The 17,031-nt window shown below is 47.9% G+C and overlaps 1 protein-coding gene across 1 annotated transcript in view; it reads left to right on the top strand.

Moving 5' to 3' along the window:
* Positions 1–1,227: 1,227 nt before the first annotated feature.
* Positions 1,228–17,031, top strand: part of seraf (Schwann cell-specific EGF-like repeat autocrine factor) — a 41,674-nt gene continuing 25,870 nt past the window's right edge. Inside the window, exons 1-2 of the mRNA XM_078535675.1 lie at positions 1,228–1,456; positions 2,320–2,486. Coding sequence (XP_078391801.1) covers positions 1,228–1,456; positions 2,320–2,486 — 396 coding nt within the window. The remainder of the gene's footprint in view (positions 1,457–2,319; positions 2,487–17,031) is intronic.

The following is a 17,031-nucleotide window of genomic DNA, read 5'->3' on the forward strand; positions in this document are numbered from 1 at the left end:
CAGGTGGGAGTTGGGGTTCAGGAGGAAGTCGGAGGGTCAAGACGGGAGTCGGGTGGTAAGGTCAGGTAATGTCGGGTCGGGGGGAAGGTGGGAGGAGTCGGGAGTGAGGTCAGGTGAGGTCAGTCGGGAGGTAGTCAGGGAGTGGGTGGAATCACAATCCTCGTGCCCTGAAGAACATTGTTGGTGCCAAGGAACAGCATCGCAAAATCGACACCCAGCTTGTGCCAGTGTTTCTGAGTCCTGCCTGGCTCCATTCCTGACATTGGTGGAGCCTGAAAATTTAGCACTTAGACTAATACAGTAGAATAGGCTACTTGGTGGCAGGGGGCTGGGGAGGGAATTGGGGCGAATTGAGGGAGGAGTTGGGGGGGCGGGATCAGTGTGGGCGACTAGGGGGTTGGTTGTATGGTTACCCAGGGGTTAGACTAGGATTTTTCTGTCTAACATTTCCTTGGGTAACTGTACAGGTAAATAAGTCAGAGCTGTTTGAAGTCTCCAACTCTAGCTCAGAGTTGGAGACTATTTTGGAGGGGTGCGGGGGAATTGTCCACCGGAAGCTGAAACTTCCCAGGCAATTCCCACGGAGTCACTGCACTGGGACTTCCAAGCAGGCCCAACTTGTGTCTTGGGGGTTACACTCGGTCTCTAACAATCTTGAGACAAGAAGATTTGGGCCATTAATTTGATATTTATGACAACCAAACAATTTAGGAGAAATCATTATTTTTCTCAAGACTTATAAGCTTGGATTTTCATGCCTCCAACTGTCAGAACGGAAACAAGGGAATTTAATAATAGTGGATGGAACTGGATTCTGGGATTCCTGCCCTATTCCCAGTGCTCTCAATTTTTGGTGGCTTGTGTTAAGGGCGTGGATAGTGAGTCCGCATCCTGCACTCCTGACCTGGCAGACTCCATTGCAGGAGTAGCCATCTCCTAGTCCCCTGGAGGGATGGAGAGAGTTTGGAAACTGGAGGAAGGGAGAAAGTTTGGAGGCTGGAGGGAGGGAGAGAGTTTGGAGGCTGGAGGGAATGGGGCTAGAGTTGAAACTGGAGAGAGAGAGGGGGCAGAGAGCTCTGCGAAGGGGAGGGGAGGTGGGATTGGTTAGCTGAAGGGAGGTATAGAGTGGGGGTAATGGATGCATGCTTTTCACAACTCGAGGGAAAGGAGCTTGTTTTTGGCACTGGTTTCTCAAATCAATATAATCCGTATCTTTAGGAACCAAGAATGGCTGGTGCAGCAAAGTCCGCTTACATCCGATTCCTGGGCGATAAGCAAGTCTGCAGGATTGTGTTAATTAAATGGACATCAAAAAGTTTGATCCCAAGACCCACCATGACTCAAAGGTGTACAAGGGTCCAGGCGAGCGTCAGCAGCTCAATTGACTACAGTTTGGGGAAGGAGAGCTGGTTGCAGGATGATGTCTTCTATCAGGCACAAATCCTTTTTCCTATAGGTAAATCCCAATGAAAGCTGAAACTTTGTGCTCACGGCCGTTGCAAATTAAGTGTGTTTTTGAGACGTGTTGAGGTTTTCTTTGTCTGCAAAGTCCCGCGAAGGCCTCAAGGAGCAAAAGGGATCAACAAGCATGCAAATCCCAAAGGTTTGAGACACTACTGTAGGGAGTGAGACCAGTGCCAATGATGTACCCCTTGCAACCCCTCAAGCAAAGAGGGCATTGAAAGTTGTTACTGCTACCAGGGTACACACATGCAGCTCTCTACTCATTGTTTATCATTGTCTTTGCTAATATTGAATTCTCACAGACCAGCAAGAATGATTATGTGCCTAAAAGCAAATAGTGCATGGAACTTGTATGCCTGTTCACATCAAAAATGCCAACAATCTTGTAAACATCTAATCCCTTTTTCCTGGTCGAAGGATAAGATTACCTGTACGTATGCCAGCTAATGCAAGAAGCTGAGAAACAGGATGTCCCAAATTCTAGCGACCAAGCTAATACTTCCAGGGCAGCAATGCAGCTGGAGGATTGCACAGAACCCACCCAGAACTGGGAAAAGCTACTGACCGTTCAGACGCTGGAGGCAGAGAAGGCAGCCCTCCCTCAGCCAGCAGAAGCTGGAGACAGAGAAGGTGGCCCTCCAGCAGAATCTGGAGGAGTTTTCGGGGATCAGTCGAGGGCTCCAGGAAAGGTTGGAGTTCAAGCTATTGGGGCTCAACTGCAGGCTCCAGGACCAATTGTTCAGCACCTGCACGCACTGTAATATGCATTTAGATAACTACAACCCTTATGCAACAGCTATCTTAGTTCTGAAGGGTCATTATCAGCTTAACTATTACTCTTTCTTTCTGTTGCAGCTCGAGGACCACAGCAATCATGTGTGGGGACACTGCAACCCATGACCATGCCTCTCAGAACAACAACCATGCCCAGGCCTGCACAGATTGAAGCCGCACCCACATTTATTCACACAGTTGTGGCAAGCACATGTGCGGAGGTGCTTTATACTCCAATAGATGGGGAGGTACGATTTTCTGAATGTTCCAGATAAAAGCTGTGCTGGTTCATACACAAAGCATCCTTAAAAGTGATGGCTACCTCAGGGGTTGATATATATATATATATATATATATTTATATCTCGTCTTCACTTATGCAGTCTGTTTATGCACTGTCATTTAGTTTGTATTACAGATCTTGCACGCAGAACACTGAGATGTTCCTTTTTTCCCCCCCTACAGGTTCAATTGCAACGAGGTCTTGGAGCTCAGTGAGTGGCAGTTCTTTTTCCATTTGAGTTTTGTTTAATTGTTTCTCCCTATTTGTTTAACTTTAACAGTTTCAATGAGTCAATGCTTATCCTTCTCCATTTGCAGCATGTTTCACTCGTCATTTGAAGAAGAGGTCAAGCGAGGATGAGGTCGCAAAGGAGCAAAGCAAGCTAATCAGTTATATAACAGGGAAAATAATGGGTGGAATTTTCTGAGCCCGCTGGCAGCAGGCGTGATAGGTGGCGTGCGCAGTAAATATGGCGTGACTGGCTTCACGACAACATAAAGGCAGGTCGCGATCGTCCACTCAGCCCGCCGACAGTGGGCTGTGTTTCCCGCCATCGGTCGGCAGGGAGCTAATTGTAATACATCAGCATATAATTAAAAGGCCATCCCGCCAGGGTCTTGGAATCCCACCATATTGTCCGTCCACATCGTGGGAAAAGAACACCGAAATGTTTCACAACAGCACGCAGGCGACGTGCACTTGGCGGCCTTCACTTTGGGGGAACTGAGGTGAGTGAGCAGCAGCGTTCACCACAGCTCACCCATTGTTTACAGGCCTCAGGGGCGCCGAGGGGTGGGGGGCAGGGGAAACTGATGCCTGGCCCTGGAGGCAACTGCTGATGGGGGTGGTGGGTGCCTGGGAGCAAGTGCTGGCCAGACTTCGAGGGGTGATTGCTGAGGGGGGGGAGGGGTCAAGTGCTGCCCTGGCACTGCATCCCGCACACAGGCAATCGAGGTGGGGGTCAGGGTAAGCGAGGGAAGTGGCCACGCATTAGGGACACCTGTATAAACTGACCATGTCTCTGCAACTGAGACAGATCAGGCGCAGCCACAGTGATATGATTGGGGTCAGGCTCCTGGCCTGCCCACCCACTCAAGCAACATGGAGGCACCAAAGGGCCACCAAGCCCTCCATACCTTACCCCAAACCCCGGCCCCCCACCGCCACTGGCACAGACTTCGAGTCTGCCATCACTTTATTGGACCGTGGAGCAGTTGGACGGCACACATTGTACAATCTCCCGCCAACACTGGCCATGTAGCAGTCACTGCTGGTGGCGCTCACAGCTCCTTGAAATCTCAGCATCCCGGTTTTTACCAGTGTTCCCCATGTCGCAGGTTGACAGGGCAGCCATACAGCGCACTCCTCTCTGGCCATCCGAGGGGTGACCAGCACTCCCCGGGAAGCAGTAAGGGATGGTCACACAGGGCCAGGAAAGGTGCTGAGTATAGCCATGATAACCACGTCTCTCTCTCTCTCTTTCATGCTGCAGGAGGACCACATCAGGATCATAGATCTTGGTGACCTAGCTGTATGCCTGATGGCCTACAGAGACCATAGAAGACGGAGTAGAGAACGACTGAGGCACCTGGTTGTGCAAAGGCAGGAGCAGCAACCTCATGAAGAAGGGGCAGCAGGGGCTCCTGCACACACTGCCCAGGAGGCACAGCGAGCCGTGGCCTAGCGACACCCAGGGTCTGTAGACGCCACCTGCCATTCCTGCAGATGACTGAGAACCAGTGTAGTTGATGACTGCGCATGTCTAGGGACCTGGTGGCTCACACTGCCACTTACTGCAGGACTTGGCACCATGGGGACATGGAGGGCATCCACTGCCAATGGCTGTGAAGGTGATCATGGCACTCAATTTCTATGCCAGTGGTTCCTTTCAGGGCTCCACAGGTGACCTCTGTGGGATTCCACAACTCGCCACTCACGTATGCATCCATGAGGTCACGGATACCATCTTCTCCATGGCACATAACTTTGTGCATTTCGCCCGGGACCGGGACAGCCAGGATGCAAGAGCCATTGGATTCACCCTGATCTTGGGATTACTACAGGTGCGGAGTGCGATTGACTGCACTCATGTGGCGCTCAGGTCTCCGTTGCTACACTCAGTGAACTTCATCAACAGCAAGGGCTTCCACTCACTGAACGTGCATCTGGTATGCAACCACCAGAAATGCATCATGCAGGTATGCACACGGTTTCCAGGGAGTGTGCACAATGCCTACATCCTGAGTCACTTGCAGGTCCCTGCAGTCTTCCAGGTTCCACAGAGGCTGCAGGGTGGGCTGCTAAGGTACAAGGGCTACCCGCAGAGTATGTGGTTGATGACACCTGTGTGGCGGCCTCAGACTGCAGCAGATCGACGCTAAAATGAGGCTCATGCTGCAACGCGCAACTTGGTGGAGCAGACCATCGAGGTACTGAAGATGAGGTTCCAGTGCCTGGACCAGCCTGGTGGAGACCTGCAATACAGTCCGCAGAGGGTGTCACGCATCGTCGTCATCTGCTGCGTCCTTTACAACCTGGCGCTGCAACGGGGAGAGGAGCTGGCTGAGGAGTAGACAGAGGAGCTGCACGTCTCCTCTGATGAGGAGTATGCTGACGGGGATGAGGGTGAGGGAGTCCTCAGTGGTGACGATGATGGGGATGAGGCTCTCGCATTGGTTAGATGAGGCAGGTGCACTCAGGAGCCCCTCATGATGCCGACATGCAGTGAGGTGTCCCCGTAGATCCTCACCTCACAGTTGTGAACGTTTGACTCCAGCTTGGCTTATGGCAGCGCCAATATCCTCTGCGAGAATGCTTCTGTCATGGAGATGCAGTGGAGGCCCTAATAGCCACTCGATCGCAGGAGGATGATGACAACATGCAGTGAGGACACTCCATAGATCTTTACATAGCCTCTGAGAATGCCTGACTCCTGTCTGGCTGAGGGCAGCTCGCTTGCGCTCCATGATCAGGGCCATCTCAGAGATGCAGCCAGGAAACTTTAGATGCATCTGATGCTGTATCCGCCTTCAGCACCTCAGCCCTTCAGGAGCTGGTGCACAGCATCACTGGTCGCAAATGCTGGTGTGATAGGGGCCTGCCCCACCTTAAAGGTGCTGAGAGCACACAGAGAGAATGAGAGAACTCTGTGGCGCCTGCCCACTACAGTCTGGCAGCAACGACCAGCACCGCCGAGGTATCAATAATGTTTCCAGGGAGTGTGAGGCTGGACCATCACTGTGGTCTGAAGGCTGCACAGAGCACAGGGAAGAGGCCCTGGACTGAGACACCTGCCTTTTATCTTGTGCAGAAAGGTTTCACACCTGAGTGACAAGAACACTGCTCATAGAACAAGGAGCCACAGGCAGGGTGACATTCTTAGGAGTTCATTGACAATAGTGAACAGTATGTACAAGTGATCAACACCCGTGGCCAGGCTGTACAACTACTTTTACCTAACTTTCCTAACCCTGCTGCTACATCTTGGTGCTCCCCGGACATCTACTGCAGAGGTGGAGACAGCCTGCTGACTGTGACGCCCTGTCTGTGTTGACTTTGGCAGGCGTCCTCTGGAAGGTCGAGACTTGGAGGACCCCGGCCTGCTTTCAGGGTCCTGCTCTGTGGCAGCGGCACCCTCATCGGCCTGTGGAGCTGGATCTGCGCAGGTCACAGGAAGAGGGGAGTCAGATGGGCCGATCACTCCCAGAGTCACCCAGGAGGATGGCCCCAGAGTGTGCACCTGCTGATCCTCCTCCCTATGGGTGTCCAAGGGCCCTTGGCTGACTCCATGAGTGGAAGGGGTAGTTGGAATGAGATCAAGCTGCCCAGCACCCCTCTCGCGTACACACTGTTGGAGGCCAACTATGCCATCAGTGATGGAGTTAGCACAGCAGTGCAGGAGTAACGTCCTGGACCAAGGTCTCCATGATGGCCGTCATCCTGCCAGTGTTGACCTCGGTGCATTGCAATGCCGGCACTATCACTTCAGCCCAAAGACGGACAGACTGCTCCATCGTGCCTTGCAATCTGAGGAGTGCAGCGGATATCGCTTCTTTGCAGCTCCAGCAACTGTGACATGACCGAGTCCAGAGACTCGTCATCTGACTCGGACTCAGCAACATTCTGGCCTGCAGCAGTCCTCTGAGTGCCGGGGACCTGGGAAGTCCCTGCCTCCACCTGCTGTGAATCAGAAAGTGCGATGTGCTCACCAGACCACACCCGAGGCTATTCTAAAGCAAGTTCCCACCAAAGTGTGTGTCTCTGTGCTGGTGGAGGGTGTGGGTGAGCGCTGTGATGGGACTTCAGGGAGGGTGCCTTCAGATTCCTCTTTAGAGGTTTCTTCGGAGGCCCTGTATTGTGCACTCTGTTGGCTGTTTGGCAAATGGGCTTGCGAAAGCAATGGGAGATAATTAGTGCATGGCAGCGGCCTGTGAAAGAGGACACATCACTCACAGCATGGTTGTCTGATGGATGTTGCACTGCTGGACCCTCACTTGATAAAGCAGCACCAACTTCACCTTCAGCACAGGACTGGTCCCAGTCATCGCCGGCCAGCTGGATGGCTCTGTTTTCGAATTCTGTCAAAACTTTGAATTCCGGTATCCCTCCACCTGTCTGCAACCTTTCCCTCTCGTTGTGAGCCAGTTTGTCCTGCATGGATAGAGATAGGGAGAGTGTATCAGGACACCTACCGGGCCAGATGTTAAGTATGCCTGGCCTGTGTGGGTGGTGAGTGGTCCCATGAACAGGATGAGGACATTGAAGGTGTGTGTGAAAGAGTGAATGTTGATGTGCATTGCACTGGCAGTGAGTGAGGGCCCTGTGGATGTGTGATGGGTTTGTGAGTGTGTGAGTTGGGAGTGATGAAAACAGTGACTTACCCTGGTGGAACGGAGGAGATCATTCATCCTTTTGCGGCACTGGGTGGCTGTCCTCCTCTGCAGGGAGTTCGCACTGACCACCGCTGCCACTGCCTCCCAAGCTGGGTTGGTGACATTGCTGCCCATTCTGCGGCCAGAGCAGGGGGTAGAGCAAATCCCTCTGGGCCTCCACGGCATCCAGCAGTTGCTCGAGGTACCTGTCGTTGAAGCCGGGGCTGCAGTCTTTTTGCCTTTGCTCTCCATGTCTCCTGGACAGTGGTGGTGAGCTGATTGCGATGAGCGCTTTGCTGGCGGCTGCCTTTTTTAAAGGTGGCAGCCGGCATGATGCAACAGCGAAGCGATGGCAAACGGGTGAATGACAGCCCGACCGCCATGGAAGTGGCGTGTTTCCTGGGAATGCATAAATAATGAGGCGGGCTTGAGAGGATACAGCGTGAAAACCCATAGTTTTCGTTGGCAGGTAGGACTCCATTTTAGCCATCTGCTACCACACTTAGTGCAACTCTGGGAAAATTCCGCCCAATGGATCTGAACCATCAGCAAATTTAACCTGAAATCAATCAGCATTTTGATACTGTGCATGAGTTATTTGTGTTTTCTCACTTCTCTTCTAGGAATAAAGTTGTTGACCCTTTAATGAAACCTTCATTCTGAGTTTTCTTTTGCTTGTGATCAATGAGGAATTTTAATTTTGTATGCTCAGCATTTTTCACAATAAAATTTGCAGTTTTTACACATAGTTTTTTATTCTGTATTGTCTTACCTGCAAATCTGCACAATCACACTTATTAATCTTGAGCATTTTCATCCAAAAAATTACACATTGAAAGCGAGAGTACTTAACACCAGTTGATGCTCACCAGCAATAAATGTGATAAGTAAATGCATATAAGCAATAAATATAAGTGCGATATAAATCACAGCGGATAAACTGGAAAAATAACCAGTTTTGGGCCAGTAGTAGCTATATCACCAGTATTACTTATATCACCAGTATTACTGGTACTACCACCTGGCTTACTGGTACCATTACCACTATTAACTGGTGATTTCTACTGGAGCACCAGTTCTGAACTGTTCTTATTTCCCCATTCAGAACTGGTTCCAGATGGTACCCATATTACTGGAACTTCCTTCTGTGGTCCAAACCCCTGCAATTTTCATGGAGTCGGGCCTGTTTCTTCATGACTCCTGGTTAATGGCCCCTCAGTGGCAATTCAGGCATTAGGCAGGCCAATTTCACAAAATGGTCCTCCAAGGTAGAAAGGACTTTTATTTAAATGTTTTAATGAGCGTTTTGGCTTGTGCTCTTGGTGTCTATGGAGGAACCTGATCTTGTATGACAGGCAATGCATTTCTGCGGGGTATGAACAAACACATGCCTTCTGCCATATTGGATCATCAGGTATCCATTTTACTGCACGATGACAGTTCTAGACCTTGTCTCATCTGAAAGTCACCACATGCAAAACTCACTGAAATGTCAGCCTTGATTATGTATTCAAGTGCTGGAGTGGAGTTTGAACTTGCAAACAGCTGACTTACAGCTGAGAAGCTGACAAATGAGCCAAGCTGACACTTGTTTATTGTTGGTAAAAGGCAGTTTATGTATCTATATATTATTAGGATCATTAAATCAATTCAGTCATAAAATGAAAATTGCTGTGCTGAGACACCCCTGTAGGATTTCCTAGATCAGGATTGTCCAAACAGATAAATAATATTTTTTGTAATTAAACATTTTCCTGTGATATTGCATCACAATTTTAATAAAATGCTTATATAAATGTAGCAGTCAATGAAACTTGAACTTTAAAAGATTTGCATTATTTCTGTGCCCCCGCCCCACCCCAACCAGAGCTAAAAATGGCACCTCTGGCCTCTGTGCCAGTTCCCTGTCTCCATCTTGCCCCCAGGCCATTTTCCGTAGGTAGCCAATTAAACTAATTAAGGACCAATTAAGGTCTGTTAATTGTCTGGAGTTGACCGGGATTTTCCTGTCACCTCCGGGTTCCAGGAGGCAATGAAGGCCTGTCTAGTTGCCTGGTGGCAGACCCCTTGTGGCAAATTGTGATGCCAGTGCTCCAGGCAGGCTCAGAGCGTACTGAAACACCTAAGCCCCAGGAAAAACATTGCTTGATTGAAAGCTCTGGCCCTCTTATCTATGTTATCAATTTCACAATATTTATTTACACAAGATAAAAAGGTTTCAAGTGCTTGCAGTTTCAGCAATTGACACTTAAATGGGTCTGGAACATTGGCAGTTTTATTGGACTCTGGTAAAATGGGAGGCTTTTTTTAAGAAAGTGTAAAATTATCAATGATTAACTGAATTTTTAAAAGTTGTTTTTATAGATGCTATTATCACTATATGGTTCATTGGTTCTATACAGTATATACTGGGTGAATGGGCTTTGAAGTACCATAGCTTGATGTGGGGAGCATGAGGGCCATTGAGGTTGGTTGGGGAGGCACACCTTGGCATGGGGACATGAGGGGCCATAGGGAATGGCTCATGAGGTAGCATGGGTGGGACATGGGGAGTGTGTGGGGGTGAGGGGGGGTGAGGGGTGAGGGATGGAGGGTCTTTCTGTTTTTATTATATAAATAGTACAAAGTCCCACAGCATCATGGCCAGATTTTTAAATGACGCTAATGCAGAACTTTTATGTCTTCAAATATCCAAAGGGCGAATTGTCCCAGATTTGAACTAAGTGCGGTAGTGGACGGGAAAATAGATGTTTTACCTGTTGGCCGCAATGGTGGCTTATCGTGCTGTATCATCCCAAAACTACTGCATTAATTATACATTCCCGGGTGGGCTCTCATTCGCCTGCCATGCCATCACCTCGCCGCTTCATCACGCCGTGTGCCATACTTAAAGTGCAGCCACACACACACTTCTCAGTGCTTCCAAATCGCATAACGAGGGAATTAGAGAAGACTTTAAACTAAACAAGAGGGGTAAGGGATCAAGCTTGGGTAGAGGTGGAAATTCAAGGTGTAGAGTCCAGACAGGAGAGCAAAATAGTAATATGGGAAATGAGGGTCAGAGAGTGGCAGGAGGGGACAGTGCGAAAAAACCTATGAATACAACAGTCAAGACTAAGTGTTACAAAGGTGACAAAAAGATAAAACTGAAGGCTTTCTATCTGAATGCATGTGGCATTCATAACAAAGTAAATTAATTGATGGCCCACATTGAACCAAATAAATATGATCTGATAGCAGTTACGGAGGCTTGGCTGCAAGACGACAATGATTGGGTCCTTAATATTGAAGGGTACATGACATTCAGGAAGAATAGGAAGCTAGATAAAAGTAGAGGGGTAGCACTGTTAATCAAAGAGGGCATTGGTGCAATAGTTAGAGATGACCTTGGTTCAAGAGATCAGGATGTAGAATCGGTTTGGGTGGAGTTGAGGAATAGAAGGTGAAAAAAGTCATTAGTGGAAGTGGTCTACAGGCCCTGTAACAGTAGCCACAGTGTAGGACAAAGTATTCAAGAGAAAATATTGTGTGCTTGTGATAAAGGGACGGCAATAATCATGGGTGATTTTAATCTACACATAAACTGGAAAAATCAGATTGTCAGTAATAGCCTGAATGAGGAGTTCTTAGAATGCTTTTGAGATAGTTTCTTAGAGCAGCATGTTCTGGAACCAACCAGGGAGCAGGTTATATTAGACTTGGTATTGTGTAATGTGACATGATTAAATAATGACCTCAGAGTAAAGGCACCCCTAGGTAGCAGCGACCACAATATGATTGAATTTTACATCCAGTTTGAAAGGGAGAAGAGTGGGTCTAAGACTAGTATCTTAAACTTAAATAAGGGCAACTACGTGGGGATGAAAGCTGTGCTAGCTGAAGTGAACTCGGAAACAAGGCTAGAGAATAGATCAATAGAGAAGCAGTGGCAGACATTTAAGGGGATATTTCAGAGTATTCAAAATAAGAACATTCCTACTATAAAGAAAAATTTTAAGGAGAGGACCCACCACCTGTAGTTAACTAGAGATGTGAAGCAAAGCAACAAACTTAAGGAAAAAGCAAACAACTCCACAAAGATGAGTGGCAGGACAGATGATTGGACAGAATATAAAGAATGGCAGAAAATGACTAAAAGGTTAATCGGGGAAAGAAATTAGAGTATGGGAAGAAACTAGCTAGAAATGTAAAAATGGATAGCGAGAGTTTCTACAGGTACTTAAAAAGGAAAAGAGTAAGTAAAGTGAGTGTTGGTCCTCTAGAAAATGATACTGGGGAGTTAATAGTAGATAATAAGGAAATGGCGGAAGAAATTAACAAATATTTTGCTTATGTGTTCACTATAGAGGATACAAAAAATATTCCAGTAATAACTGCAAATCAGGAGGCGAATGGGAGAAAGGAACTTGGCCAAATTGAAATCACTAGGGAAACGGTACTGAGCAAATTGATGGAGCTGCAGGCTGGCAAGTAAATGTGGAAATCAAAACACAAGCAGATCAGCCATGATCTTATTGAATAACGGAGCAGGCTCGAGGGGCCGAACAGTCGACTCCTGTTCCTATTTCTTGTGTTGTTATGTTCTGATGTTCCAGCCCGGAACTGAAGACATGGCCCCGAAAGGCAAAAAGACTGCAGCCCCAGGTACAATGATGGGGCCCTCGAGAACCTTTTGGACTCAGTGGAGGTGCGCCATGATGTCCTGTACCCTGGCTCTGGCTGCAGGATGGTCAGCAACATTACCAATCCGGTTTGGGAGGCGGTGGCAGCAGTGGTCAGCGCCTACGGCTTGCAAAACAGGACAGTGACACAGTGCCACAAGAGGATGAATGACCTCTTTCATTCTGCCAAGGTAAGTCACTCTTCTCACCACTCTCAACTGACACACTTACAAACCCATCACACATCCGCAGGACCCAAACCCACTGCCAGTTCGAGGGACATTCACTCACACACTCACACCTTCATTGTCCTCCTCCCTTCTATGGGACAACTTACCATCCACACATGCCAGACATGCTTATCATCTGGACTGATAGGTGTCCTGCTTACATTCTCTCCATCTCTATTCATGCAGGACAGGCTGGCACACAATAAGTGGGAGAGGTCTCAGACTGGTGAAGGATTGCCTGAAGTCAATGTTCCTATGGCAAAACAGAGCCATCAAGCTGGATGGCGAGGATCTGGACCGTTCCTGTGCTGACGGTGAGGATGGAGGTGATCTGCCAAGTGAGGGTCCAGTAGTGCAACATCCATTGACCACCATGCTGTGAATGATGTGCCCTATTTCACAGGCCACTGCCATGCATTAATTATCTCCCCTTGCTTTCACAGTAACACCTGGGAAACAGCTGATGGAGTCCACAACCGAGGGCTTCCAATCAAGCCCCAAAGAAACTTCTGAAGAGGAATCTGAAGGCACCCTCCTTGAAGTCCCATCACAGCGCTCACCCACGCCCTCCACCAGCACAGAGACACACACCTCGGTGGGACCTAGATTTAGAGTAGTCTTGGGATCACAATCTGGTGAGCACATCACACTTACTGATACACAGCAGGCAGCGGCAGTGACTTCCCAGGTCCCCGCACTCGGAGGACTGCTGGAGGCCAGAACATTGCTGAGTCTGAGTCAGATGACGAGCCTCTGGACTTGGTCATACCTCAGTTGTTGGAGCTGCAAAGGTAAGCTCAGGAGCATCTGGAGATGAAGGAACTGAGGGCATCCTGGCTAAGTTTGCAGATGATACAAAGATAGGTGGAGGAACCGATAGTATTGAGGAGTTAGGGAGGCTGCAGAAGGATTTGGACAGGCTAGGAGAATGGGCAAAGAAGTAGCAGATGAAATACAACGTGGGGAAGTGTGAGGTCATGCACTTTGGTAGGAAGAATAGAGGCAAAGACTATTTTCTAAATGGGGACAGAATTCAGAAATCTGGAGTGCAAAGGGACTTGGGAGTCCTAATCCAGGATTCTCTTAAGGTTAACTTGCAGGTTGAGTCGGTAGTTAGGAAGGCAAATGCAATGTTGGCATTTATTTCGAGAGGACTAGAATATAAAAGCAGGGATGCATTGCTGAGGCTTTATAAGGCTCTGGTTAGACCACATTTAGAATATTGTGAGCAATTTTGGGCCCCATATCTCAGGAAGGATGTTCTAGCCCTGGAGAGAATCCAGAGGAGGTTCACGAGAATGATCCCAGAAATGAAAGGCTTAACATATGAGGAACGTTTGAGGACTCTGGGTCTATACTCGATGGAGTTTAGAAGGATGAGGTGGGATCTGATTGAAATTTACAGAATACTGAAAGGCCTGGATAGAGTGGACGTGGGGAAGATGTTTCCATTAGTAGGAGAGACTAGGACTCGAGGGCACAGCCTCAGAGTAAAGGGAAGACCTTTTAGAACAGAGATGAGGAGAAACTTTTTTAGCCAGAGAGTGGAATTCATTGCCACAGAAGGCTGTGGAGGCCAGGTCATTGAGTGTATTTAATACCGAGATAGATAGGTTCTCAATTGGTAAGGGGATCAAAGGTTACAGGGAGAAGGCGGGAGAATGGGGTTGAGAAACTTATCAGCCATAATTGAATGGCGGAGCAGACTCGATGGGTCAAGTGGCCTAATTTCTGCTCCTATGTATTATGGTCTAAGGGATGCCGCTGCACCCCTCAGATTGCAAGCCACAATGGAGGAGTCCATCCGCCTTCAAGCTGAGGTGATAGCACTGGCATGGCAGCGCACCAACGTCAACACTGGTAGGATGGATTCCGCCATGGACATCTTGGTCCAGGATGTCACTCCCACACCGCTGCGGGGGCTGAACTCCATCGCTGATGCCATAGTTGGCTTCCAACAGTGTGTACGTGAGAGGGGTGCGGGGCAGCTCGATCTCACTCCAGCTTCTCCTTCTCCTCAAGGAGTCAGCCAGAGGCCGTTAAGCACCCATAGGGAGAAGGGTAAGGAGGTGCACACCATGGGGCTAACCACTCAGCTGACTACGGGAGTGTCATGCCCATCCAAATTCTGTCTTCCTGTGACCCCAGCAGCTTCAGCTCCACAGGTTGAGCAGGACCCCGAAAGCAGGCCCAGGCCCTCCAGGTCTCAGCCCTCCAGAGGACGCTCATCAAGGTCATCACAGACAGGGCGTAGCAGTCAGCAGGCTGCCTCGACTTCCACTGTGGATGTCTGGGGAGCACTAAGATGTAGCGGCAGGGTTAGCAAGGTTAAGAAGATGTAGTTGCTCATCCTGGGCATGGATGTTAATCACATGTACATAATGTTCGCTATTGAAAATGAACCGCTCAAATTCTTTCAGCAGGACCTCCTTTCTAGTCCTATCAATGCTGTTGGTACCTACGTGGATGACGACAGCTGGATTGCTCCCATCCTACAAGTTCCTCTCCAGTCCTGAGGAGATGTTCTTAACCCTGGCACCAGGCAGGCAACACAGCCTTTGGGACTCATGCTCATGGTTGCATAGAACACAATTGGCTGGTGGGACTGGGAAAGCAGTTTAGTAGAAAAGACAATTGACGAACAATGGCAGACGTTTAAGAAAATAGTTCATGACTCACAACAAAGATATATCCCAGTAAGGAGGAAGGATTCTAGGAAGGGGATAAACCAACCATGGTTAACAAATGAAGTTAAGGATAGTATCAAATTGAAAGAAAAAACATACAATGTGGCATATATTAGTGGTAAGCCAGAGGATTGGGGAAGTTTTAAAAATCAAAAAAAGATGACCAAAAGAAATAATTAAGAAGGAGAAAATAAACTTTGATGGTAAACTAGCAAGTAATATAACAATGGACAGCAAGAGCTTCTTTAAATATATAAAAAGGAAGAGGGAGGCCAAAATGAACATAGGTCCCTTACAGAATAAGGCTGGGGAAATAATTATGGGGAACCAGGAAATGGCAGCAGAGTTGAATAAATATTTTGAAGAGAAAAAAGTACTAGGGAAACTAATGGGAACAAAGGCCAATAAGTCCCCTGGACCTGATGGTTTGTACCCTAGGATGTTAAAGGAAGTATCTACAGAGATAATGGATGCATTGGTAGTAATCTTCCAAGAATCCTTAGATTCTGGAAAAGTCCCAGAAGTTTGGAAAACTGCCAATGTAACACCGTTATTCAAAAAGGGAGGGAGACAATAAATAGGTAACTATAGGCCAGTTAACATCCGTCATTGGGAAAGTGTTAGAGTCTATGATAAAGGATGTAATAGCTGAGCATTTAGAAATGTATAATACAATCAAGCAGAGTCAGCATGGCTTCAAGAAGGGGAAATCATGCCTGACAAATTTATTAGCGTTCTTTGAGGAGCTAGTAAGCAGGATAGATAAGGGGGAACCAGTAGATGTAATATATTTAGATTTCCAAAAGGTGTTCGATAAGGTACTGTACATAAGGCTACTTAATAAGATAAGAACCCATGGTGTTGGGAGTGGTATATTAGCATGGATAGGGCATTGGTTAACTAATAGAAGGCAGAGAGTTGGGATAAGGGGGGCATTTTCAGGATGGCAACCTGTAACAAGCGGAGTGCCACAGGGATCGGTGCTGGGGCCACAATTATTTACTATATATAGTAGTGACTAGGATGAGGGAAGTGAATGTACTATCACCAAGATTGCAGATGACACAAAAATAGATGGGAAGGCAAGCAGTGAAGATGACACAAAGAGTCTACAGAGGGATATATACAGGTTAAGTGAGTGAGAAAAAAACTTGACAGATGGAATATAATGTGGGGAAATGTGAGGTTAGGCACTTTGGCAGGAAGAATAGAGGAGCTGAATATTATTTAAATGGGGAAAGACTGCAGAAAGCTGCAGCGCAGAGGGATTTGGGGGTCCACATGCATGAATCACAAAAAGCTAGTATATAAGTTCAACAGGTAATAGCGATGGCAAATGGAATGTTGGCCTTTATTTCAAAGGGAATGCATATAAAACTAGGGGAGTCTTGCTCAAACTATACAAGGCACTATATCGACCACACCTAGAATACTGTGAACAGTTTTGGTCTCCTTATCTAAGGAAAGATATACTGGCATTGGAGGCAGTCCGGAGAAGGTTCACTAGGTTGATCCCAGGTATGGACGGAGTTTCTTATGAGGAGAGGTTGAGTAGGTTGGGCCTGTACTCATTGGAGTTTAGAAGAATGAGAGGCAACCTTATTGAAGCATATAAGATTCTTAGGATACTTGAAGGGTAGATGCTGAGAGGTTGTTTCCCCTTATGGGACAGTCTAGGGCCAGGGGGCATAACCTCAGAGTAGGGGGTCACCCATTTAAGACAGAGATGAGGAGGAATTTCTTCTCCCAGAGGGTAGTGAATCTGTGGAATTCTTTACCGCAGAGGGCTGTAGTGCCTGGGTCGTTAAGTATATTCAAGGCTGAGATAGACAGATTTTTAATCAGTTATGGAATCAAGGGTTATGGGGAATAGGCAGGAAAGTGGAGTTGAGGATTATCAGGTCAGCCATGATCTCATTCATGGCAGAGCAGACTCAATGGGCTGAATGGCCCACTTCTGCTCCTGCATCTTATGGTCTCATGGTCTCATGGAGCTGACCCCCATCTCTTCAGCATCTGTGACTAGTGATGCTGTGCTCCTGAAGGGGTCAGATGCTGAAGG

This window comes from Cetorhinus maximus, chromosome 3 (assembly GCF_964194155.1).
Source record: "Cetorhinus maximus chromosome 3, sCetMax3.hap1.1, whole genome shotgun sequence".
NCBI classification, from domain to species: Eukaryota; Metazoa; Chordata; class Chondrichthyes; order Lamniformes; family Cetorhinidae; genus Cetorhinus; species Cetorhinus maximus.